We start from the raw sequence: 27,921 nt of genomic DNA on the forward strand, positions 1-27,921 counted from the left end.
TAATCTCTTTAGCATTGTACTGTGATGGCTACTGATAAGCTAAGCCTTATGCCTTTTTATATACTGATTTTTGTTTTTTTATATACAGTGATGTAAATAGGTGCGCGTCCTGCGTCTCTGACGCGTTAAAATCCGAAAGGACGCAGTAAACTCACTATCGACGCGTCCAGGGGACGCACCCTATTTTTTCCTAGAAAATAGTCTCAATCATCGCGGGAGAGACTTAATGCCCTTGCTGGGCCTGCATCCAACGCTACTTTCGCCGCACAGATTTAATTTCAACAAGGCTACAAACTTGGTAATTGGTAAATAAACTCACGTGGATGTTGTATTCACTCATGTCGATAATGACCCGATGATGCTTTACCGTCCAGGGGACGCGCCGTGTTGAAAAAAAAAAAAATCCACCGGCCGCGATTTTCTCACCGTCTGCGAATATATCTCGCGCATATCTCCCGTTTTGTTCAGTCTCAATGAGTGAAAGGAAAACATTTTAAAATGCCACCAAAGAAAAAGATCAAACATATTGCTGGCCAACAAACTATTGCAGGTAGGGATGTACCCGAATCCGAATCCGTTATTCGGGAAAGCACAGATAGGCTAATGCGATGGAAACAGATATTTCTTCTACCCGAAGTTGCTCATTATTATTCGGGGAAAAAAAGCCATGATTGACATGTCTGTGCGTCAGCCACTATGTTTCTTCAAATCGATTCATATCATTGTGGATGGCCACAAGATAAAAATGCCCATTCTGTTTGCAACATAGGACTTTGATTTCACTAACTAGTCGTTTCATTTACTCCACATTAGAGGTCTGCAACCCGACCCGAACCCGGCGGGACCTGAGACTGTAACACGTTAGCTTTAGGGAAGTAGACTAACGTTACTCCTGGATAGCATGACAGAGCGAGACGACGTCAGTATTGGGTAGACTGGGAGTAGTTGGTAGTAGCCTACTCAACCTGTTGCTGTAACTCAGTCTCAGTAAAAAACAAGACGCGTCACCCAGTGACTTAATCTGTTACTGCAACCAAACAATGTTCCAAAAGCATAGTAGGCATATTTGCGACTGTTACAGATACATTTTCAACATACATGAATATAACCATAATTATAACCATATAACATCAAACATGAGTTTAACACTACAATTTGTCAAAAAAAAAAAAAATGTATTGGGGACCCACTCAATTTCCCTGGGACCCACTCAAATTACCACCTGTGGGTCCCGGGGACTCACTACATTGAAAACCTATTTACATCACTGTATATATATAAATTATTATGAATTTAGCTCACTACCTTAGGTGCGCCTGTTGGGCCATGTGACCTAAATGAGGAATAACCTCTCCTCATTGGTCTGTACCTCTTTACCTTGTTCTATTTATTCTGGGATGTTTTGTGGTTGTTTCATGTTTGCTTAATGAAGGTCTTATTGAACGAGACGTCGCATTAAAGTATGCAGGGGCAGACAGTGTGCGGGACTATATTTCTTTCTCAGTATCTACCTTCTTGTTTTTTGTCCTACGCACCAGTCAAATACCAATCTCCCAATCAATCTGAATCCCACCCGAGTAGTCTCACCTGTATAGCTGCTGGAGGGGGCAGGGCTATCTTTATTGGACGTACTGCTCGTCCCCTTCGACTCCTCCCCTGACTGCAGCATTGCAGCCTCATCCTCCTCACCATGCGAATCCATGTCCCCGGGAGCCGAACCTTCTCCATCAAGGGACACCTCCTCTTCTCCTTCTCCCTCTGGCTCTCCTTGCATCTGCCCCTTCATGGGAGGAGACCCCTGTTGCCCCCCTTCACCATCAACCTCCCCCATGGGGGATGTACTCCCTTTCTTTCGGACCCCTCTTCCCCGTACTGGATGCTGCCTTTGTGGCTCCAGCTGGGGTTCCTGGCTCTGGCCGCCCCGAGCGGCCTCCATACCACTGCGTCTCTTGCTTCTCCAGCCCCGCCACTCAGCCCCCTCCAGTCATGGCAACCACATTCCAGCCTGGATGAGGAAGAGAGAGGAGCAAGTTACCTCTACTATTCAATGGTATTCATTTTCCAGTTCATAGCACTTCAGTTAATTTCAGTTCAGTCCAAAAAAACACGTAAAGATGAGAACATTCCTGTGGAAAAATGACTTACAGGAAAGGTAATTCTTATGTTATGGAAGTCACAGAATGCCAGTCTCTTCTCATACTTCTCCAACTTAGCTGATGCTATGAATTCACAGTTCACATTTAGATCTCTGAACCTTGTAATCACAAACTGGAGAGCTCCAAGTTACTTCATCTAAACAACTACGTTGACATAATCCACTAAAAAAACAAATCCTATTATAAGTAAAAAGAAATACATTCATCCCACATGCCTTTTGTTGAACCTTTCAAAAGATGAAAGGCTCTGAGTTGGGTAATAGACATAAGACAAGTGGACATAAGAAGTGGATCTGACATGTCTCATTCAAAAGTGACCACAGACAGCTGTGCATGTGAGCCTGGCCCACTTACCGTTTCTATTACAGAGAGAGCGATGCCCATCCCTTCAAAATGAGCTACATATGGCCCTGGTTAAAGTCTGGGATATCTGAAGTTATCTCACTACAAATGAGAACCAGCTCTTATACACAATATCACTGTGATTGATCTGTCATTACGCTAATCGGCAATAGAGCAAGAGAGAATTTCTTCCCGTTAGCGTAGAGCTGCTTCAGACTATACAAGCAGCTAAGCAGCTTTGAAGGCTTGAGGAAGCTTCAGAAGAGGCAGCTTGGTGGCTGGCTTATGTTGCTGGGAATGTCTTGGTTTTGTCTGTACTGCTGTTGCTCCCAGCCAAACTCTGCTAGAGATCAGCTGACACCATTGACCTTTCCCCACATTCCCCACTTCCTGCTGATCATCTTACCCTTTCCCCCACTGGCCTTGTCCTCTTGTATGTATGTGCATGCATGTGTGAATGTTAGGGTGGCTGTGTATCGCAATTTTAATTTCCACAATTAATAATCATATTATTTAACTATTTTATTTAATGATAATATCATTGAGAAAACCCCTTCACTACATGAAGTGCTCTATTAAGATTCTTCTGCTATTCATATTGTGCAGTGCAACCAATCATAGCCTTCAAGTGTGGCACATACACTATATTTGTCCCTATTTTCATCCATCATTCCACATGAATCGAGCATACAGGCATAGCATGTTGCTGACAGGGAAATGAGCAGCTTAGGGCTTCAACTAAAAGCTGAATTATTGGCTGACAGCTGCTGATGGCAGAGGCAAATCCATTTTTCATTCATTAATTTCATTCATTCATTGCGTTCCATTTGAGAACACAAACCTGAGTTTATGTTTTGGAATTTGTAGTCACAAAAACATCTGCAAACTACATGAAACCACAGAAAAATTAAGAAATGTGCAAATTAATTTGTGACCTAATTTGTGACGTGTAGGCTATAGGGCTGTCAACAAATATTCTATTATTATTCAAAATTTGTTTATTGAATTTTTCAATTACAAGAAACATAATACACACATACATAGGACATAAGGAAAACCAAGGCATGAAGCACAAAATAATAATTAAATAAATAAATAAAGAGACACAACAACTAAGAACCTCAAAATAACATCCACAAACATTACAGTAATTACAATACAGTTGCAGGGAATGTGTTAACTGTTGAGGACATTCATGTTTCCGGAAACCATTGTCAAAAAGCTTTGCTGCAGCTACCTCAGCCAAATCTTAAGTACTATAGCATCCACAAGATTACAATAATTACAATAAAGTTTGCAGGGGATGTGTTAGCTGTTGAGGATACTCATGTTTTCTGGCAAACCACTGTCAAAAAAGCTTTGCTGTATCTACATAAGCCAAATCTTAAATACTGTATATCCACAATGCACATTTATTATATCTGTAATACAGAGGGCATGTCAAATCCCAGTCAAAATCAACCGCTGACACTTAAATCCCTGAATTTCTACTAGGCAGTATTAAGAGGAGAGAGGTATTTTCAGTCAAAGTGATCCAGAAACGGACTCCACACTCTAAAAAATTTCTGAGCCGAACCACGCGTAATGTACTTCAGTTTCTCTAATTTGAGATGCGCCATAACATCCCTGACCCAACATGCATGGGATGGAGGGGCAGCTGATTTCCAGCATAATAAAATCATTCGTCGGGCCAGAAGTGATGAGAGAGCTACAGCCTCAGCTTGTGCCCCAGAGAGTGTAACCCCGTCAGGGGCTACTCCAAAAATAGCAATAGTAGGGTCTGGACCAATGTCCCTGTCACAGATGTAGGAGAATGTTTCAAAGATGGAGGACCAAAAAGGAACCAAAGATGTGCATGACCAGAACATGTGGTATAGGGTGGCTGGGGCCCGTTTACACCTAGAGCATGTTGGATCCAAGCCGGGGTACATCCTGGCAAGCCTACTCTTGGATAGGTGAAGTCTGTGTTAGGGTTGGGCGATAGGACGAATATATCGGCTATCGGCGATTGGCTGAGTCCACTGCCGGTTGATTTTTTTGGGCGATTTTTGTCATTTTATTTAGCTAATTTAATGGTCTAATTTAATAGTAAATAATTAACCTGTAAAGCGCAATTCAAAGCGTGCGCGAATAGGAACTGGCTGTTGGAGTTGGGCGCCGTTATCCCGTATTTAAACATCACGTCTCCACCCTCTCTATGACAGTTGCCTTTTCACTCCGCCTTCCGTTTCGGAAAACGTTTAGCGTTTAGTACAACCATAAACATAAACACACTTGATTTCCGACGTGATCCGGAGCAGAGAGTATGAAGTTAGCAGTATAGCTGTGAATGTAGCAGTGCAGCTGTGAATGTAGCAGTGCAATGTGTGTGTCGTTGCCCGATCTCACAGCGACAGCGTCAACTTGTAGCCCGTGATGCTAATTTTTGGTATGTTCAACTCAGATCGGGCAGCGACAAACCCATTTCAGATCCAGTTTTTAAGTCGCTAACACTTTAGCATAATCAAATGGGATTTGGCACTAATTAGCGTTGCAGCTAGCGGACTTTTAGATCGCTAACGTTTTTAGCATAAGTCATTAGAGTTGAACATAGCGAAAATTAGCATCACGGCTAGCGGACATTTTCTCTAGTTAGCTAATGTTACATACTAGAAGTTGACTGTCGCTGTGAGATGTGCGCGACTGTCATCTACGGTTGACTCAGATCGGGCAGCGACAGTGTGTACAGTTTAGTTTTTGATTAAAGTGAAGGGGGTTAGCCCCGAAGTTAGCGACAATGGCTAACCTGACCAAGCTCACTTAAGGTGGACTGACCTTTAAGGTGGACCAGCTATTCTCTTTGTAACGTTAGTCACAATCTCAGCCGCTCTTACACCCGGCGAATATATCGGCAATCGCCGGTTGTTGGGCTGACGGTGGCCGGTAGGAAAATTTTGACATATCGCCCAACCCTAGTCTGTGTAACACTTTGAACTGCAGCAATCCATGTCGAATACAAATAGATGCTGAGTGGATCCTCTCTATCGCTAACGGCCAAGTAGTGTCTGAGATTTCAATTGCGAAGTCTTCCTCCTATAACTCCTTTAGATGATCAAGGGCAGGTGAAGCAACCATTTGAATCATACTATACAATCTGAATATAAGGCCCCTGTCTAGTGGATCTAAATGTATACACTCCTCTATCCAGCTATCGGGTGGAGAAGATGGGAAGCAGGGAAAGTGTTTTTGAACAAAGCTGCGGATCTGCAGATATCTGAAAAAATGTGTTTGTGGAATATCATATTCCCTCCTTAGCCTCTGGAAGGAAACAAAGATATTATCTCTAAATAAATCTTTAACACAAGTTAACCCCCCTTGACCAAGCCTGGTATGCAGAATCCAAGAGAGAGGGAGGGAAGAAAGGACTGACTGTGATAGGGATGGAGGGCAGAGCCTTTTTCTGTTCAAAATGTATCCTAAACTGTGACCATATCTTCAATGAGCCAATCACAACCAGGTTATTCGTGTGTCTATGTTTACTAAGGGGCAGGGGAGCACACAGTAATGACAAGATGGACACGGGAGAAGCACTATTTCGCTCCAACTGAACCCACACTGGTCCCTTCCCATCATGAAGACCAGAGACCCAGTAGGATAATTTCTGGATATTCGCCGCCCAATAATAATATAGGAAATTTGGCAATGCCAGGCCCCCTTCTTCCTTCCACCTTTCCAAATATGCTTTTCTTATTCTAGGGACAGTCTTGCTCCATATGAAGGTAGATATAGCTGCATCCAATTCCTTAAAAAATGCCTTCGGAATTAAAACCGGCACCGTCTGAAACAGAAACAGAAATCTAGGCATGATGGTCATTTTCACCGAGTTAATTCGTCCAGTGTAAACATGTAAAGTTCTCTTTAGCTTTGTCTAATGCTGGCTTAAAGTTATTCTTAAATAGGCCCTTATATTCCCGGGTTACTGAGACACCTAAAAAGGTCTTGGGTCACTTTAAAAGGGAATTTTTCAAACGACATTTGCTGTGCTCGTGCATTGATTGGGAATAATAGACTCTTGGTAAAATGTATCTTGTAACCTGAGATCACTCCAAATTTAGAAATAGTCTTCATAGCTATAGGGATAGAAGTACCTGGGTCCGACATGTAGAGTATGAGGTCGTCAGCATACAGTGACAGTTTGTGAACCTGCCCGCCCCTGCTAATACCGGAAAAGCTTGTGTTTCCCCTGATAGATATTGCCAGTGGTTCAAGAGCAACATTAAATAGGAAAGGTGAAAGCGGGCATCCTTGCCTAGTACCCCTATAAAGAGAGAAGTATTGAGATATAATCTTATTCGTACGAACTGATGCTTGAGGAGAGTTATATAAGACTTTGATCCATGAACGAAAAGATGGCCCAAACCCAAACCTTTCCAAGACTTTGAAAAAAATAGTTATACTCTACCCGGTCGAATGCCTTATGAGCGTCTAGGGAAATCAAAACCTCTGCTGTTTGCCCATTGCTGGGAGAGTATAAGATATTAAACAATCTGCGTACATTACCAAACAACTGGCGCCCAGCCATGAAACCGGTCTGGTCTAGGTGAATTATTGTACACATGGCTGGCTCAAGCCTGGCAGCCAGGACCATGGTTAGGATTTTGTAGTCACAACACAGCAGACTTACCGGTCTGTACAACTCACATTTCAATGGGTCTTTGTCTTTTTTCAGAAGGACCGAAATCCTGGCTTGAGTCATTGTAGGCAGTAGTGATTCCCGAGCTAGAGCCTCTGCGTATACTTTACACAGGAGAGGTGTTAATTTGATAGAAAATTTCTTATAAAAGTCAATTGGAAAGCCATCTGGCCCCGGGGCTTTACCACTCTTCATTTGTTGAACTGCTCTATCAATTTCCGCTGCTGATATGGGCCGATCCAGGTCCTCCACAACAGAGGGTTCAACGGTTGGCATTTCCAGATCGTTAAGATACTCTTCTATTAGACTATCATCTCCAGCATTTGACGCATAAAGGTCCTGATAAAACTGCGTGAATTGGTCGTTAATTAATCTTTGATCTGTAGTGACACCATCTGGTGTAATAATCTCTGTTATGAGCCCAGTCTCCGCAGACTGTCGTAACTGCTGGCTAAGCAGCCTGCTCGCCCGCTCCCCATGTTCATAACACTCATAACGTGACCTCAAATGCTGTTCCTCAATAAGCCCTGTTGAGAGGACATCAAATTCAGTCTGCAATGCTAACCTTTCTTTGTACTGGGCAGCAGAGGGAACCCCCGAATGCTTCTGATCGACAACAGCTATTAGAGAAATAAGTTAATCGAGACGTTCCACTCTCTTCCTATTCATGTTAGCACAATAGGATATGACCTGACCTCTCAAATATGCTTTCATTGCTTCCCAGAGGTTGCATTCACTCGTGTCCGGTGACTGGTTTGTTTCTAGGTAGAAGTCTATCTGGGCAGACATGAAAGAGACAAAGTTTTCATCAGATAAAAGTTTCGAGTTTAGTCTCCACACCCGTTGGGGCAGTTCATTCCCTGGAAAACATAGTGCCATTGTCACAGGGCTATGATCAGATATTATGATACTTTCGTACTCACACGATTTCAGCAGGGGAAGCAACCTCTTATCAAGGAGAAAGTAGTCTGTCCTTGAGTAAGACTGATGTACTGGAGAGAAAAAAAGAGTATTGCCTAGATGCACTGTTCCTGAATGTCCAGACATCTGTCACCCCGTACTGCTGAAGAAAGTGGTTGACACATTGTGCAGATCTACTTAGCCCCGGAGGTGTATTTGTATTTTTCGGTCTAGAACAATCTAGGGTGGGGTGCAGGACACAATTTAAATCCCCTCCAATTATAAGTAAGTGACTGTCCAGGTCCGGGAGCAATGCAAAAAAGTCACAAAAAAATTTGGCATTATCCCAGTTTGGGGCGTACACATTGGCAAGTACAACAGGTGTATTGAATAATGTCCCTCTGATTATTACAAAACGCCCATCTTTATGATTTGATGATGGTTCAAATTGCAAAAAAATTCAAATTGCTTCTCTATGTATCAAAATTGCCACTCCTCTGCATTTAGCATTAAAATTAGAGTGGAAGATCCTGGAGAATCCCCCTCTATTGAGTCTGGCATGATCCTTAATGAGCAGGTGTTTCCTGTAAATACACTATGTTCGCCTTCATCTTCAATATGTGGGAAAAAATCCTACTCCGCTTAACTGGGTGATTAAGCCCTCTCACATTCCAACTTAAAAAGTTAGTGTTAGCCTCTGTCAGCCTAGTAGCATCTAACATTGCCCTAATGGTTACCTGTATAGATATACAGCCATCATAACATTGTCCCCTTGAGATTGAAATGTAGTAACACAGCTAAACTCTCCCTGCAATGTAATGTGAGAAACAAATGGTAAAAAACAAGCAAAAAAAACAACCCAAAAACCAAAACACCAATAATACAGAATCTACTAACATCTTCCCCTGCTGGCCTCTCCCCAAATGAGAGGCCGCGAATGCCCCCAGTTGCAGATCCCTGCTCTGCATAAGCTTACCTAGTGAGTCAGAGTCTCACTTAGAGCTATATTCAAAGATAAAGAGAAAAAACGAGAGCAAAAAAGGTAAAAGTTAAAACAAAATTATATAATTTCTCTTCAATCCTGTGAACCACAGGTGTAAAGGCCTCAGTTGTAGAAAATATATAATCGCTTTCTAGTTACTCGTAGCTCGCCCGCTGTATACACGGGGAGATGCAGACACCGAATATGACATTTGCAACGGCACTATCTGGGCAGGAGTGTTGTCGCTCCCGCGCGTAACAGATACCACAATAACGGAGATACCACAACAAAGGAGATAACATCGAAGAAAATAGAGTGCGGGACTGTCAATACGGAAAAGTTTAACTCTAACATCAAAACAACCCAATATTTATATCCCGTCGGATCTTAGTAATACAGTATGGGCAATCAAACAGTGGACCAACCCCCAAAGAATTTGGCCATTATTCCCCCAAAGAGAGCAATGTACAAAGACCATCATCATTTACCTGACTTGACGCATCAGCTGGCCATAGTCCAATAGTTCAATTGTTAGAGCTGGTTCCGTTAGGAAAAACCTTTGCCTCATAATACACAACTGTCTGAACAATATAGCATGGTTCATTACGTCAGGTTCTTCAGTATAAAGTCCTTGGCCTGCTTCGGGTCCCCAAAACTTCGTCGGACACCATCCGCTGTAGTAATCCTCATCTGGGCTGGGTAATACAGGCCATAACGTATTCCTAGTAGACTCCGCACCTCCCCAAAGGTCGCTCGTTGTTTAGCTACCGCTTGTGTGTAGTCTGGCTGAATACGGATAACATCTCCGTCTGCGGTCTTCACCTTCTTGAAAATGGCCTCCCTTTCCTGAAAGTAATGGCACTTTATGACGAGAGCTCTCGGGGGCTCGCCGTCCCCCGGTCTCTGGCGCAGTGTGCAATGAGCTCTGTCTAGTAGAGGGGCTTTTTCTAGCCCCAATGCGTCCTGTAGCATCTTGGAGATAAACTGAGGGATATGTTTCCCATCTTCCCGGCCTTCCTTAACTCCAACGATGCGCAGGTTGCATCTGCGGGACCGCGCTTACAGATCTTCGTTTCGTTCTCTCAATGTAGCAACGTCTTTCTTTAGTTGGGCCACTTCCTGCTGTATTACCACGATGTCGTCTGAATGAGTGTTCTCCGCCGTTTCCAGTGAGGTCACTCGGGCCTCCAGCGCCTCACACCTGACGTTGGCCTGCTCTCTAGTGCGTTTCAGTTCCTCCCGTAGCTGGCCGACCTGGTTTCTGATTTCGATAGCTTGTAGTTCTGCCCTTTCATCGATTTTTGCGAGTAGTTCGGCTTTAGGATCTGTTATTGCTCGAAGGACGGCATCCTGTTTGTCCACGTTAGCTAGCGGCTCCACTGGGCCCAGGTTAGCAGCGGTGGCTACGTTAGCCTCCTGGTTTTTGCTTCAAGTATCGGGCATTTTTATCATCTATCGGCAACAAGTCGCAGGTCAAACCATCAGGCCAGGGGTTCCTCCACCAGCGTGTGTTAAATATTTGAAGAGAAGCTCTCAAAAACACCAAGAAAAAACGACATTAATATAGCCCTATCGAGGAGCTCAGTCAAAAGACATCCTCACATGGCACCGCTCAAACCGGAAGCATCGTCAACAAATATTCTAAATTCGATTATATAATTGAATTGTAAAAAAAAACAGACATTTGATTGTGAAAATTAATATTCGATTGGGGAAAAAAAAAAAAAAAGCAGCACTACCGCGGCTGTCTGCCTCGTGAGTTCTCGCGTGGGCCTGGGCCGCTGCACTGAATGCACTGCATGACGGACAGGAGTCACACAACATCACTTTCACTGATTGAAAATGAAATGTAGGTCAAGCTGAAACGAGCGAATAATTCAACAACAACCATGTGGTAATGATGGCAGAGAGTTCACAACCCAACTCGGCCGCAGAGAGAGTGATTTGCACTCCGAGCAATCTAAAAAGCCCCGTTTGGAAATACTTCGGATTTTGGTCAGTAGACGCTGGAACACAGCTCGCTCAGAGCGTTGAATGTCCGTTCTATATACCGTAAAACTTCAATTAATAGCCCGGGCTTTTATTTGCTTCAATCACTGAATACAACCGGCCTATATTTGGGACAGGAGTCGGAACCTTTAATTCCTTTCGCACAAAACTCTTGCTCAGCAAAGATGGAAAAATACTATCAAATTGTTATTTAAACCAGTATGAATATTACCTAACCTGTATAAAAATTAGGCTATCGAATAACATATCAATTACGAATCATTCATTTGATCTTGCTGCGAGAGACAGCGCGTTCTCAGTTCTCACTATAGCACCAACCAGAGAGAGAGAGAGAGAGCAAGAGAGAGAGAGGTCTACGGTCTTTAAATGAAGTTTTACGGTATAGGACATTATTTTATTTGTTTATTTTGTAATGTGTAGGTATGTAGATCTTTTAAAAGACATGTTTATGTTGAAATAAATATACCTATACAAGTAGTTATGTCTCTCGTTGTATTGGTTTGCCCTCTTATGGACATAATGCGCAAAAATGATATGTGAATGGTTCGAACCCATGTGTTTTTTTAGAAGGAATAATCGAACGTCATTTTTGGCCAATTTTGACAGCCCTAGTAGGCTATATATGTACACAGTACACAATATATAAGTTAACAAAGTCAACTTGCATATTGCCCCAGTTCACCAGTTATTAATCCATAATCCACGACAGGACATGATATTGAAAATAATCTTGCCCGCCGCCACAATTAAATTGTCAAACTGTGGGGAACACAAAGATGATCTGGCAAATTAAAAACTAGCCCTTGCCTATATCAGCTATCTATGCTGATTCTAAATGTATTAAACTGTATTGCACTGGTAATATGCAACATGAAAACGTGATAAATATAATATGTTGGTTTATAAACAGAGCTTCAAGTTTGTTCATTTAAAATAAATCGCTGTTGGTCAGAAGCAGCTTGCGTCTGCCACCTGGTGGTAGGGCTGCTCGATTATTGCAAAAATCATAATCACGATTATTTTGATAGATATTGAGATCACGATTATTTGACACGATTACGCATTGACTTTGGGAACATAATGCATTTATTGAACTTAAAAAAAATAAAATCTTTTTAACACTGGATTTCTTTGAACTTTAAATATAATTGAACTGAAAAACAAAGAAATAAATGAAAATAAATAAATACAAGTAAAAAAATGAGATAAATAAATAAATAACTAAAAAATAATATATAAAAAATAATAAATAACACAAACTATGTTGTAGTGCACTGTCACAACCTACTGCGAAATATTCAACATATTGGTAAACTATATCTCTATAGGTCAGTCAGTCAGTCAGTCAGGTAACAGAGGCACAAAATCAAAAGTTGCTCACGTATATAAATGGATCTAAATTGACCTCTAATGCGCCTGATGTGCGCATCATGTCATTTGCAGAGTCTCCCGGTGTGAAAACAAAAGTGAAACTTAACATTCCACAGTCAGTAACGGGGATTTGCAGACAGTAACTTGTCTTCGCTGCCCTACAGACTTTAACGGTAGGTGACTTTAATGTTACCTTGTGGTATTGAAGTAACATTAGTGGAATTAGGTAATTTACCCGTGTGTCAGTGCTTCAGTGCATAGAACTGAACACGCACCGTGGGTCTGTACAGGGTTTCCACACCAATTAATTTGTTTTACCTTTCCTGTCGACCAACGGCTCTCTTTCTGTCATCTTCTACCAAGGAAGGTTTAAAAATAAACATAGAAACGCGCCGGCTCTCTGTTCTCGACTAGAGCTGAAACTACAACGCACCACAGTGTGTTTGGGCTTTGCAGGAGGGGCGGAGCGCACCGCTGCGAGGGAAAGGGGTGCGCTGGATTTACAACACAAGACAAAACGAGAGCAACATTGCTCAATGGAATGCGGCACAAAAATCGTTTTATCTCGATTTTCTTGTTTTCATAATCGTGGGAAGCCAAAATCGTAATCAAAAATAAAATTTGATTAATCGCCCAGCCCTACCTGGTGGTCAAAGTCGGTATTACTGGTGTAAGCCATTATTCGGCCACATGTCAAACAGGTTTTACATTGTTTACACCAGCCCAATCCTACTCACTATTTGGACGTCAGCCAGACAACACATCTTTAGCAGTCTACCAAGGCATGTGATTTACCAATAACCCCTGCCAATTATCAGTGTAGTCTGTCGAGTCAAATCAAACTAGCAAACTAGAGTAGCAGCAATGTCATCGTGGCTACTCATGTTCACCTTACAAAATGATGGGCAGTTTTACACATCTCTGACAACTAAAATGTGTCAAGTTACTGTCTAGCCCACACCATTACAAACACGTAGAATCATAAGTATCACCTGTGCTTTAAAAACAACAAGTTCTGACAGGGTTCAAAGTTAATTATTTTCTGCTTGCCCCAAATGTATTTTACTGGCCCAGCAGGAAAAAATCAAAGTCACCACTTCTTACACCTCAAGGTAAGTCAGTTATTAAATGTAGGATATTGACAGTTGATAATACTCAGAAGAAAAATAACTAAAAATAAAATAAACAAAAAATGAATAACTGTTTCATTGTGAATACATATAGGCCTAACATGTATAATTTTTAACAACTTCAAAGTATAAATTTGCCGTTGTAGTGCAGTATGGATAATCCTTATAACTAACTGATAGAGGCATTTGTGCAAATGTAACCACAGGTAACGTGGAAAAAACAAAACAAAAACCAGAGTGGTAATGAGGCTGTTCATTCGTCCGTCTTGCCAATACAATCAGACCTGATAAGGGGATTGACAAACTCTGATTAGTTAGAAAAAGAACAGAAAGCCAGAAAGTAGCAGAGAAGCAAAGAAAACAGCCATATTGCCAGATGAGATCACCTCACATCCCCAGTACTTGTGAAAAACATTGGGCCTCATGCAAGAACATTTTCGTATTCTAATCGTAAATTTCTCGTACTTTTTTCGTGAGGTGGACTCGTACGAGTGTGCCACGTCAGATTCACCAAACGCTTGTATCTTCAGAAAACTGTCGTAAATGACCTGCGTAAACATGATGAATTCCACCTGTTCTAAATGAACGCGCGTTCATGAGAATTGTGAATTTGCATAATTGACGCCCCAATAATGCCATATAAGGTTAGGCGTCCGGCCCATATGTCGGGAAGCTTCATTCATAAAAAATGACACGGAAGACTAAGAAGAAGTCTACCAGCTCTGAGATTGAAGTCCTACTATCAGAAATAAGTCAACCAAAGCATATAATATTTAATATAATTCAATAGTGGAATCAAAGGTCCTGCTAAAGCCAAGGAATGGGAAAAAAATAACTTGTGCTGTTAATGCAGTGTTGTCTGTTGTGCGTTCCCTTACGAAAAACAACTATAGTATTTCTATACATTTTAGATGAATAAATATCCCAACAAATCTATAATTCCCTATAGGAATATTATAGTGATACTACAGAAGACAAAAATACCATGATAAGGTCACTATAAACTCACTATTGAGTACCACAGACACTCTAAGTCCATTTCGGAGTATTATAGGAATATTATAGGACTATAGTGATTTGTCATTAGGGCACCGTCATAGAAATAAAAAAAAAGAAATGGCTTGACATGAAATAAGATGCAAAAAGCAAGGCGATCCATGACTGCAACAGGAGGGGGCCAGGAGGAATTCTCCGTTGCACAGACAGATGAAAGAATAGGCCTATACCTGCCATAATTGGTGATATAGCAGTGTCAGGTGTCCAGCGATGTGGCCTGGACAGCGACTTGCACCTCAACCTGGTAAGACCTAAAGCCATTTCTCTTTTTAAAGTTTAGATTCACTTGCACCCACATTAACGTTATCAACTGGAGTAAAATAGCCTAGAAATCAGATTTATCTCCCTCTATAATGTATTTCCCCCAATACAATCTAACCTTGCCTCTGTCTCACCTGAGTGTTTGTCAAATAACCTGGCAAATTAGTGTTTTTTGTTTTGTCTTTGTATTGAGCGCACTTATAGGCTACTATGTAACCCACATGGATAGCCTACTTATGAGATTTTATGCGGCTCTGGTAAAATAAATTACGCACTACCTTCTTTTGAAAAAGCCAACAGTGCTCCCTTGCTAATTTTCCTATGACTAACCACTGTACTGGTTAATCTCAACATGATTATACATTACTTTACAGTATCATTTATATATTCAAACTCAATATTTCTTCAAAGTGACAGAGATACAATCCATTAGTCAACAACAAAGTTTTTTTTTTGCTTTGGAGAACGGCAGGTTGATTGTACATGACTCGTACGACAGGTCTGGACCACTCGTACATTTTGTTCGTACCTAAGAGAAAATTGTAAATACGAGAAAATTGGTGAATGCGGCAAGTTCTCGTAAATCGCTCGTACGAGTGATTTAAGAACGAATCTGTGCGTACGAGTGGTTCTTGCATGAGGCCCATTGAGCTATCATAATGCTCACTGACTAAAATAACATTTTGAAATTGATCATTTAGATTTTTTTTTTAACTGATGCATTTTCTTGTTTATTGCCACAGCAATTAGCCATCCAAACTTTCCATGGTCCAAACAAGCTCTGGTGTGTCAATTCAATTACTCCTAGCACACCTGGCTACCTGGAGCTGGAAACACTGCTATTCCTTGAGAATCTTCAGTGACTTTGAATATGGCAAGAAGGATTTAATTCAAATAAGTCAAGTTCCTTGCTTCCTTGCTTTTCATCAACCTTTGAACCTTCAGTACAATGCAACAGTTCAGAGAAAAATGAGATTCTCTCCAAACAAGGAGTGATCCGATATTGAACTCTGTCCTGCTTTCTGTGTGTGCGTGCGTGTGGTTGTGGTGTGTGTGTGTGTGTGTGTGTGTGTGCTCCTCCCTGTGCGACCATCAAAAAGCCTACGAATAGGCTTTTTGATGGTCGCACAGGGAGGAGCACACACACACATGATCTTTCACCCCTGGCACACATTGCTGCTAAACACACTTTGTCCAGCCAGTGGGGGGTGTTTGAAAGGGGGAGGAGGAAGCACATGCCTCTCACCAACTCATCAGGACTACTGACTCATTGACAACTTTGAAGGAGTTGGGGAATAACTGGACATAGCCGGTTAGCTTCATGCTGATGTCAGTCAACAGGAAACTGGCTCTGATATGCAGGAGGCTATTGGACTGTCAGGATTAGCTTGGAATCTAATTTTATGACTGCCTTTTCTAGTGTGCCCTAACTGTGAAATGTAGCTTCTTTTTGTCAATCAAGAATTAAATCTACAATTTCAGCTACCTGTGTCATGACAGGTAAACAATCTTTCTCAATCAATTCCAACAGCCAGAAACAGGTTGTGTTGGTGAAGAAATTAAAAACAATCCCTGATGTCCTTTATGTCTTCAACTGAAGACATAAAGTTGGGCTAATTTCAACTGTTTGCAAAGCAAAACCAAAGACTTTGCAGGGTTTTTCCTGTATAGAAAATTACGAGGAGGCCGCCTCGATCAAATTTCGCGCCGCCTTGATCGCGACAAAACTCCAGCGTCTGCATGAAACGGAAAAAAAAGAAGAATAAAAACGATTTAATTACAAGCGTTGTGCTCTGTGGAATTCAGTCATTCATAACTGCAAAGGCAGAATTACTCCGCTGAAGATCTACTATCCATCTACTATAATAATAATAATAATAATAATAATAATAATAACAATAATTAACTATAACTATAATATATTATAATAACTATAATGATAACTAATAATCTACTATCTAGAAGAAAGTAGATTATTAGTAGATTATTATTAAAGGGCTTTCTAAATTGATGTGGAGTAGGCCTGGAAATGAGTATAAAGGTCATTTCACTACTTTGCCATTGAAGTTGCCAAGTTTGTTTTTATAAATACAAAAATCTGGGCGAAGAGTGTCGCAGCACTTTTTAGGACGATTTTGTACACATGCCGTGTTTCATAAATGAGGCCAGGAGCCCAGGAGTCCTTGGACTACAAGGAGTGCCTGAAGCAGTTTTAAAAAAATGAAAACTAGGAGGCTGAAATGTTCTGCTTCTGGTTGTGAACTGTGCAAATGAAGTGTTCAGCTTCCTGTAACAGGGCCAATTGTTGCTGTTTGTGAACTGTGAAAACAATGGCTTTTATTCTATATTTATGTTCAACTGCCATGTAACAGGCCGCTTTTGTGACGTGTGTAAATGAAAAAAGTGGCTTTTTTAAGGTTATATTTAATTTTATGTTAAACAGAGCCTTCATTTTATTAAATTAAAATAAATAAAAACAATTATGTGATATAATTGTCATTTTGGCATATTATATCTCATAGAATTATGAGAATTCCTAAGTATATTGCTTGAAGACGGTGGTGCTTGAGCCAGATGAAGGCACGGTGCACATGCACAGGTGACACATGATCTCAATTAAAGTATCACCTCTGCCTCATTTTGAGTAAAAACCTTGATTTGTTGACTACTACAAGCAGGGACAGTGAGTGTCCATAAGCCCACTCATGAAGCCTAATGTGACCCTGAAAGTGATTGCACCATAGGCCATAGCCAACACAAACCAGTCAAACTGTGCAGGGCTGGCAACAATAGCAATGCTGGCCTATTTCTTTTCCTTATGAAGAATAAAGGAGGTAGACATTCTAACATCACATCATACTTGTCACAATGAAGAGACTTGTTACAAAATAGGCTAATTTAGAGTTATAAGGAGGATCATATCACTAAGCAGATCACTAAGGATCATAACCTAAAATGGTTCACAAGTTCACCTCTAATGGCCCACATGACAAGGGTAGCAACATGTGTCAATGAGCCTGGGTCCCAGAGTAACACATTATCTCTGGCTTGTGTTCGAGGATGAATCTTTAAGGACTGTGGCCTTAGAATACTAATACACAGGCTGTAGAAGACATTAAGACCACAAAACTGACATTTCATTCTTATGCCATTGACAAGCTAACAAACCACAATGACTACACAAGTAATGAAGGATTTTGTTGAGTCATTATTGCCTTTTCCACTAATGTATGAAACCATGAAACATGTTCCACCAACTTGGTAGTGCTATTACCCTACCATAGTACAGATAACAGCAGAACCCCCAGAAGGCTAACAGGAATCTAAGGAGGCCCGGGGGGGCCACTTGGCAGAGAAAAAGTCGATGTGGAAATCTGTACTCCCAGTTTTGCAAACTGTGCATACAGTTTAACAATTCACGCCCTCAAAGAAACTTTTTCTGCAGCAAATAGACAATGAGCTGCATCAAGTTAGCCACAGATAACTTGAATAATACCACATGTTCGGCTAATAATAATAATAATTAACAAGAATTTGGGAGTACAGAACAGCAAAAATCATACCAAAATATTCAGTGGAATCATCACATTATATATTCATGACACAATATTCTGTATGTCAATGGAAACTGAATGTAGATTATGAGGAAGGAGGAATAAAGCCACCAGCAGGCATTTTCTCCCAATCCTACCTAAAATGCATCAAAACATGACTTTTTGTGGATTGTTTCATCCCAATGGCCATCAACTAATGCAAGAACTGCTGAGGCTTCACAAAGTTGATTTGGATGATTGGAGATCATTTAGGCCTTTTTCCTCATGCTTTAGAATGAAAATCAGACCATTTTGACCTCCATTCAGTCATTTAAGAGCATCACTCAGTAAGAGAAACCACACTACTTTAAGGCTAATTGGTTTCACAAACTACAAGACAATCAAGTAATTTTATTTGATTAATTTTTTTATTTAGCCTTTAGTTTACCAGGAAGTCTCATTGAGATTCAAAATCTCTTTTCCAAGGGAGACCTGGCCAAGAAATAGCAGCAGGGATTACACAATAAAACATACAAAACGGTAAAAAAAAAAAAGACAAATACAAAAATATGTACAATAATAAAAGATCATAATTTAGATCATTAACAGGAGCACACATAATGTAATGTCTGTATTATGCTTCTATCGTCAAACCATCAGTCTACACCCCTCTCCTGGACCAGCCGCCAAATGGAGACCACTAAGCACCTCTATTAGCTTACTAGCTTCACTAAAACTAAACCCATAATAAGCTAAGTAGGACAACTGAGCATCTGATTGGCTGTTTAGCAATTTGTGGCAGGTGCTGATACAGAGAGCCAATCAACCCTGCTTAGCGACTAATCACTGTTTCTGAACAGAGAGGGGAGATGTTTGACACACAATGTGAATCCCATGCCCCTAACTCTAACCCCACCTCCAAATAATCACTAAGGGGCATAAATTCACTGTTCTGGCAATTTCCAGTATAGCCTATCCTCAGGTAGCCCAACATTTCAGAACCAGCATCATTAATAAATGGTGCATTAATCTTTACTTTATGTTTATTAATTATTATTTTAATGGGTAAGTAACAACTAGCCTAACTCATGATTAATTAATTATATACATTGCTTACTAATTGATAGTGGGCTGAATGATACTGCATAGCTATATTATTTAATCATTACCGATATGTTAAGAAACCAATTAATCATGGACAAGACAAAACAAGTAAACTATCCACAAAATATTAATAATATTAACTTAATTAAGTGGAAGCAAGGCCATATAGGGCCTGTGCTAAACTGTAGGCTGTAACCACTGTCAATCCCCAAACAACACCCAATCAGCAGTCTCCAGGGGAGGGCTTACTTCCAGTAACTACCTGATTACTCACACCTGGTTTTCCCAACAAGCCAACTTTAGTCAAAGGTTTGTTGGAGGAAGAGCAGGATGGATGCGTTTTACCTTTTCAAACCATCTGAGTTCACATTCATTCGTACTGTTCATCTTGTGTGACTGAATAAATATGAGCTAAAGGCTCTAAAGTTCATCCACTCTCCAGTGTTTTTATCGGCACTCCCACCGGGATAGCAGGATCCATACGATCCACACATCACAAATTGCCAATGCTTTATAGGGCCTAATCCAGTAAATTCAGATGATCTAATCTTACTTGGCAATGCTTGCTTAAGTACAGTATTTCAACACTTTTCCAAACGAAGACCCACACCTTTGTTGCAACTCACAGCCCAGGCTGCAGCTCAGATTTTCAGTATAGCAAGCAGCATAAACCCGTAAACTACCCTGCACTCCCTTTCTCCAGCAGGAGCTGCATAAACTACAATGGTGCTAAGGCTAATGCTGGTTTGGTATAACAATTTCCCCACCACTGATCACATCTAACCACAGCTCCTAATTAACAATTAGGCTATGACAAAATTCAGTCAGTAGCACATTTCAATTCATTTGCAGTTACAGCCTTAGGCATATAGCACAAAGGAAGGTAAGCGCGCGGTTTGACTTCACTATCATTAATGATACATAAGGTGAATTTCAGCAATTCAGTCACAAATAGTCCACAATCCCAACCTGTCTGGTTTTAGTAATTCTAAAGCATAGGCCTATTTCAGGCATAGTTTTCTTTTCTACTTTTGGTGTCATCACTTCCACTCTGTTATCTGAAACATTACTCACTCATTTAGTCATTGGTGGCTTACTCCCTACTGTACATAGTGCTTGTGTGTCAGTTTTGCCCTCTGTGCTGTCTGACAAACCATGGGATGCAACACCTAAGCTATGTATCTCCTGCCCTTAGTAAACTGTCAGATGACAGAGATAGCAGATACTGACTCCTCTCCTGCTGGCTACTTTGTGATGGTATTTTTTTGTTTTTAATGAGGAGCCTTGTATGTAGTTACACATCAGACTTCTATCTTTAGTATTGTCAGTGCAGGAGAAAGGAGCTTTTCTTCTGTTGCACTGCAGCCAATTTGACACAGCCCCCCGATGTGAAAACTAAAGTGAAACCTAAAATTCTACAATTTGCTGCAAACTCACGTTTGTAAGGTGTTTGTATTAGAGATGCACCGATCCACTTTTTTTCAGTTCCGATCCGATTCCAATACCTGAATTTGGATATCTGCCGATACCGATACCAGAGCTTTTTTCTTGAATATACAGATACAAATTTGGCCAATTGATGAAAAAAGGAAAAAATACAACTTGCAAAAAGTAGACAAAACGAAGAAAAATATACAAGGCAAAAAAGGATATACTTATAAATCAAATCTGCACTATAGGCAATGCTCCTTTAGATAAGGGCCCTCTGAATACGACAGCGATCTGGCCTGCCTCTGCCAGCAAGGTCTGGTATACTCTCCCAAGGAGCTCCAGCCTCCACCTTTATATAGTAGCTGGCTCCTACTAAGAGACATCAATTAGTATTTGGTAATCAATTATCTCATAGCATTAGTTACCTGGTTCATAATATTCCACAATATTAAATTCAACAATTAATAAAGGTCATTAGACATTTCCAAAACAATTGATCCACTCAAAAGTATTAAAATAACTTTTCAACAAACCCACAATTAAACACCCCTGCCACTTTATCACACTTGGTCCGATCCCCCGGAAACCCCCTCCAGAAAAGGAAGTGGAACGCTCTGCCTCGGGTTTTCCGGGTCTAAAACAGAGGATCGTCCAGTGCAGCACAGAAGACAGGTGACAAACAATTCATTTGTGAAAAGTATATTAATAAATATACATTTAATTGCCAAGACTATACGTCTCGTATTTTTATTTTAATGTTTTGTGTAAATGCGTAAAACTACGACTGTGTCGCTATGTGTTAACTCTACCAATACTACTATCGGTGGCCTCCGACATCACAAACAGAGAGAGGGAGAGCGAGAGAGAGAGAGCAAATGCAGCGATAACACAGCAACACGGACACCTCTATGCCGGCAAGATGTTACTAGCTCACTACTACTACTACTTACTAGCACTGTCTCATGTTATGTTACGGCAGGTTCATGGTCCAGCGCAAGCTATGGAATGGAATCTGGATCGGTACGTGGATTGGCGACGTCAGTGAATTACGTCAGTATCGGCACCCGATACCGATATTGGATCGGATCGGTCCCATCTCTAGTTTGTATACAGCAACTTGACACTTTTTAGTTATGGGAGATATGTAAAACTGCCCAACACACATAGAAAGTTCTGAGTGCAGTGCAAAGACTCCCATTTTGCCCCCCCATATTGCATATTTCCCCTATTTGACCATTGATTACGTTGGACCCACTTCTGTCACTGTAGGTAAGGACAATTATTCACAGTTAGTTCCGGTCGAGTAATTTGACTGGACAGGAGGCATTCCATGAGTGCTGATATACAGTATAACAGCTCTGGGATGTTTTACTGTACGTGTCACTCTGCTTTACAGGTATGTTAATATAACAGTTCATGTGTTGCTTGGCAACACTTGGTAATGGAATCCTGAGAACGGTTTTTGTTGGTGGAGACAAAAAATTATAATCTGTTGTCTCAACTTACAATTACTTGATAAATACTTTTGTTTATAGAACTGTATAAAAGCAATATCACACTCGACCGAATCACAGCAGTGCTGATATACAGTATAACAGCACTCCCCCTCGTGTGATATTGCTTAAGTAATTAATCTACCATCCACGACCGGCCATGATATGTTGAAATTAAATCAGAGTTAATATGCACTGTCTGTAGCTTTTCGTTTAGTCATTACAAACTGCATTCCAGTTTAGTGATAAACTAGCAGTCCGCCTTGCCAGAGCAAGTGCTATTTTTTGCGCAGTGGTGTGCTTTTATGAATCGCTAACAGGACATGCAAATGATCATTAGCGGACGGTGTTGCCAAGCAGTAAAAGTGAGGTAGTAAACCCCACTAATGAATAGGGCTGAGTATCGCCACTGATTTACCGAATCGATTCGATTCCGATTCACAAGGTCCCGATTCGATTTGATTTCCGATTTGATTTGATTCGATTCAATATCGATTCGGTTAGGGATATTTCAGTTACAATATCAATTTTGCTTGGATATGAAAGAAATTCTCAGAGAACTAATGCTGTAAAGTGTACAAGGAACCCTCTAACCTGGTGCATTATTAAAAAAATTAATGTTTACATTAAGAATTGACCCCAAAGCAGTTACATTAATGTACTTTTTATTTAACATGATAATTTTATATAACATTCCAACACACTACAGCAGTCAACACAATATAGTGCAAGCGAGTAGCCAGCCAGATGGGAAAAGTAGCCGGCTAAGGGATGTTTGCGATGGCAAGATACATTTTTCCGGTGATGCATTTTTACCGAATTAATAAACAAACCTTAAAGGTCCCATATTATGCTCTTTTTAGCTGTTTAAAACATTTCTCAGTGGTCTTTAAAACAAGGTTACGAATTCTGTTGCAAAAAAACACACAAATCCAGGCTCTGTGGAGCCTCTCCATCCTCTCAGTTTCTCCCCTCATTAACTATGCGCTGTTCTGAGTGGGTGGGGCTGCTATGATAATGAGGCGCTGCTCTGATTGGCCGCCTGATCGGCTGGGTGAGGGGAGAGGGTGCAGACACGGAAAAAACCCAAAACCAGCATGGCAGCTCCTTGTAGAAGAAAACTCCGTGACACAACATGTAAAACCGTACATGTTTGAGAAGGAATCTGTCAACTGAACAAGAGGAGGCAACTGCCGAAGTTTTACAGACACGGTTACAGCAGGATGTCTCTGAACGGTAGGTTGAAATTTCACTGTTTTCGTACTTTCTTACCGTGCGTGTGTATGTGGTTGCGTCGGCTATGTTGTCTTTCTGGATAGCCATAGCGAACAAATTTATATCCCATAAAAAGGATATCTAACGTTACCTGCCGGAGTGTCTCGCACGGTAACTGTACCGTATGGTTTGTTTGATTCATTTTTAGCCTGACGTTCACCGGTGCCAGTGGTTTGAGGCTGTCTAGTCAACATAGTAGGTGTCGGTAGCTTTTAGCTGGCTACTTAGCTGCTGTAATGTTATTCCATGAAGTGTCTTACAATTGCCGTTGTACTGGCTAGCGATAGGAAAAAAATCCACACCAGACATTATGTAGTTATTACGTAAACATATGGTTATGTCCCACGCTATCTACCATTTGGACATATGACTGTCGTAATTTATGCCAGTGTTATTCATCTATAACGCTAGCTCAACAGTTTTAGAACTGTAGCTGAAATATTCAAACATTGCATCTCATGGAGGCCTGCTGGTCATTCCCCTTGTACATAACATCTTACCTCTTTTAGAGTTGACACCTTTATTGTTTATGTCGTATGTTACATTAGTTTGTACAGTACTCACATTTACTCTGCATTGTCTGTGCTAAATGATAAACATATAATATAAACGTCATTGTCAGTGTAATGTTCTTATGAAGCTAGCAAAATTCAATAAGTTACCCTTTCTCATTCCTTAGGTTACCAGAAGAATGAATCGGCTTCAGGATCCACCTACATGCATGTTGATCATCCTGGTCTGGAGCCTGTATGTTTGAATGTGTTCTCACTGCAGAATGCAATGAACATTTATAAAGCAGAGGTATAGAACAATAAGTTTCTTTTATGCATTCTGTGCATGAATTGATTTGCCAAATAATATGGCCAACATGTGACTTTGGATAATACTGTACATGACAATAAATTTGAGTAAAATATCTGTGTTGTTCTACTTTATTACACATCCATGTAGAGAAACAACTGTAGCACACCTAAAAGTCTTTTAGTGACAGGGGCATCGGACAAAAGTTACTAAAAAAATAATATAATCCCACACACTGTCTACACTTGCATGTAAGTGGAGACAGTGTGTGTGGGGTTATATATTTTTTTCCCTTTACACACCCATGTAAATTAAACGTGAAACCAAAAAGTAACCACAACACTTGACTGTTCATACAGAATAAAATTATTTTATTATAGAAAAGGCATAAAAAAGGCACATGTAAAAACATAACACTGCTGCAGGACCATAATGGGGTGCTGTTATGTTCATCTACATCTCACATTCAATCTACATCTGTGAGTTTACACAGGGGAGTGTTCCACTGTAGCAGTTACTGCAGTGTATAGTGTATAGTGTATAGTATAGTGTATGTCATTTATAGATTACTTTATACTATAGTTTATACTTTATGACATTTGTATATTTATTTAATTTTCATATTTACAAAGTTTTGTGTGTGCAATAAAAATGTGTTGGTAAACATACTGAAAGTTGGCTCAGGGGGTCGGCTAAGCAGACCCAGGGTCCTCCTCATCCTCCTCTTCCTCCTCTGTTAGGTCAAGACGGGTCTCCTGGATGGTCTCTTGATAGGTGGGGCAAGGTTGTGGAGGAACAAAGGGGACAGCTGAAGAGCCAACTCTGAAATCTCTGCAATCCAAAACTACATTACCACAAACTACAGCCTCAATAATTACTATGTAGTTGATTCTAAATGTCTCCTCCACAGTCAAGGAAAATAGGACATTATAACCTCCAGAGAGGTAGTATTTCTTGTCATCGTTCAGGTTTTCTAGGTTTTCTAGGTTGCCACAACCCCAGCTGATTACAAGACTAGACTTACAAGGCTAGGTGCAAAGAGAAGAACGTGAAATGTTACATCTCATCAACCATCCATTCATTTGGTGTTAGAAGTGAAATATTCATGATGACAAGAGTCCCTGATCGACAAAGTACTTTTCGAGTTTTGCCACGTTACAGTTGCGGTTGTCTCGTGTACAGAGATGTGTCCGCAAAGTGAGCCAGAGGAGCTAACCTTAGCTAGCCCTAACGCTAGATTAGCTTGCTTCAACTAGCCCCTAACCTTGATTATAGTACATGTGTCCTAACGGCACCGGGTTAACGAGACGAGGTGCTCGTTTTGGCCGGCTGAGGTAGCCTACAACCGACTCTAGCTGCACATGTTTTTGCCCCTATTGCTAACTGTTGTCGTTGTGGCTAACAGGCTTCCTCGTATTCACAGGCCCCCATCAAACTCTCTCTCATCAGACTGGAGCTAAATCGCTACCCGATGCTAATCGGACTGAAATACCATGAACTACCGTATCCATTTCTCATTCTCAAGCTACGTTAGCGGACACATCTCTCCAGACAAGGCAACGGATTTAGCAACAAAGCACCATAGACTGTATTAAAAAATAAACATGAAAACAATGTCGCAAACAAGCAAATGGAACATAACTTTACACACGTTAGCAAAGCGGGACATGTTGTCAAGCCTAGCTGAATGTACCCAACTGTAAATATTATCACAAAGTGGCGACACTTACCGATTGCACATTTGCTGTTGGGCCACATCCAGTTGGGATAAATCCATCTTTCAGGAGCAGTTTTGATGAAAATCCTGCTTTGTATTGACACTCGTTTACGAAGCAGTCCGAGGTAAAGCGGTTAGCACAAACATGCAAATTTGGACTAAGTTTACTGTAGTCAGAACGTTATTGTAAAAACAATATTTTTATCTTCCGATGCTGGGAGGCAATGTAGAGCTTTGTGTTCAGCCTTGAAGCCAACAACGCAACATTTAGCATGTTTTGCTCTTGCTTTTGATATCTTCTAAGCGAAGTAGCGAAGTAAAACAATGGCGGCCGAAAGCGCACAGAGGAGCAGAGGGGAGTGGGAGTGGTTATCCAGCTCGGAGGTCGGCATATGCAAATTGCTCCCGTTGGGACGTCACAAGGGGAGCCAAATCAAAACGGCTTGTAGAAGCACATGTTTTCCCAGGAAGGAGGCCAGGGCAACAATGCAGAGGCATTCACTTCTCACATTCTGTGGGTTGGTAGGTTGAAGGATGACTAAAGTATATGTGTATGGGCAAGGAAAAACGTGTTTTTCATAATATGGGACCTTTAAATATGTTTATGAAAGCATGACTTAAAATAACATAAACATTTTTATTACAGGATCAATGCTCAATTGAAAAATAAACTGATAATGTTTTTTAATTGTGAATGTTTAATGTACTTTCTTCAGTCAGTGCAGAAGAAATAAGTAGTCTAAAACAAAAATATTACTACAAATAGTAATAAATATAATACCAAAGTGCATATTGTAGTCTTCTCAGAGCAAGACTGGATCTCTCTCCTGACTACTACTGCACTCACAGAACTGAGATCCAATAATGATGGAAACATAAATCAGTTTAAATAATGATTTTACATGGTCATGGTAATGAAGCCCCTAAAATGATCTCCTCAGCTAAGGCCTTGTATTTAGCGTTATACAGTAGTTTCAGCTGTAACACTTCAGTTGAGTCTGTCATTACCATGGCAACCGTTTGCTGCACGTTGCGCAGAGACTCGGCACAGATCGCTATTATTTTGAAACATCTAAAAAAACGCACAACTCCCCTTGCAATTTCACACACAGTTCAGTTATTAAGGAGAGTGACAACCGCATTCTATAACCAAACTCACTACCTGAAAAATTCAGGTACTGATACTGAATTTGAGAGCGGATTCGGTTAGTCCGAATAGTGTGAACCAGAACGGGACTGGACAGCTGGTTATGTGACGTTAACGTATCATCGTTAATTTGAAAGAGACGGAGGTAAGTGTTGTGAGACATTCTCAATTTTTCTATCCAGGGCTGCACGATACTGGAAAAAACTGACATTGCAATATTTTTTTTTTCTGCGATATATATTGCGATATGAAAAAATACAGGAATTTTCACCAAATGACTTGAATAGCTCTATCAAGCCTTGCTCCTTTAAGAAGGTGGCCTTGTGGGTAACCTGCGCGGGTGACGTAGTAGGAAGTGAGTGTGTTTTTAGCCGCAGCCAGAGTGAGTTGCAGGATGCTAAGTGAGTAAAGTTACCATAGTTAGCGGGAAAAGAGCTTAGAACGTCACTGAGAGGCCGTGCATTATGTTCGCTGCTGTACCGAAATAAAGTGCCAGTTCTCCACTGCAGAGTTGGTCCGGACTCTTAGTAAAAAGCTTGT

At 40.8% G+C, this 27,921-nt stretch overlaps 1 protein-coding gene across 1 annotated transcript in view; it reads right to left on the bottom strand.

Annotated features, from left to right (window-relative positions):
• The window catches only part of pparda (peroxisome proliferator-activated receptor delta a), a 55,770-nt gene that overhangs the window by 18,777 nt on the left and 9,072 nt on the right, over positions 1-27,921 (bottom strand). The window contains exon 2 of the mRNA XM_071902305.2: positions 1,588-2,005. Coding sequence (XP_071758406.1) covers positions 1,588-1,936 — 349 coding nt within the window. The 5' untranslated portion in view covers positions 1,937-2,005. The remainder of the gene's footprint in view (positions 1-1,587; positions 2,006-27,921) is intronic.

This window comes from Centroberyx gerrardi, chromosome 5 (assembly GCF_048128805.1).
Source record: "Centroberyx gerrardi isolate f3 chromosome 5, fCenGer3.hap1.cur.20231027, whole genome shotgun sequence".
In the NCBI taxonomy this organism is placed as follows: Eukaryota; Metazoa; Chordata; class Actinopteri; order Beryciformes; family Berycidae; genus Centroberyx; species Centroberyx gerrardi.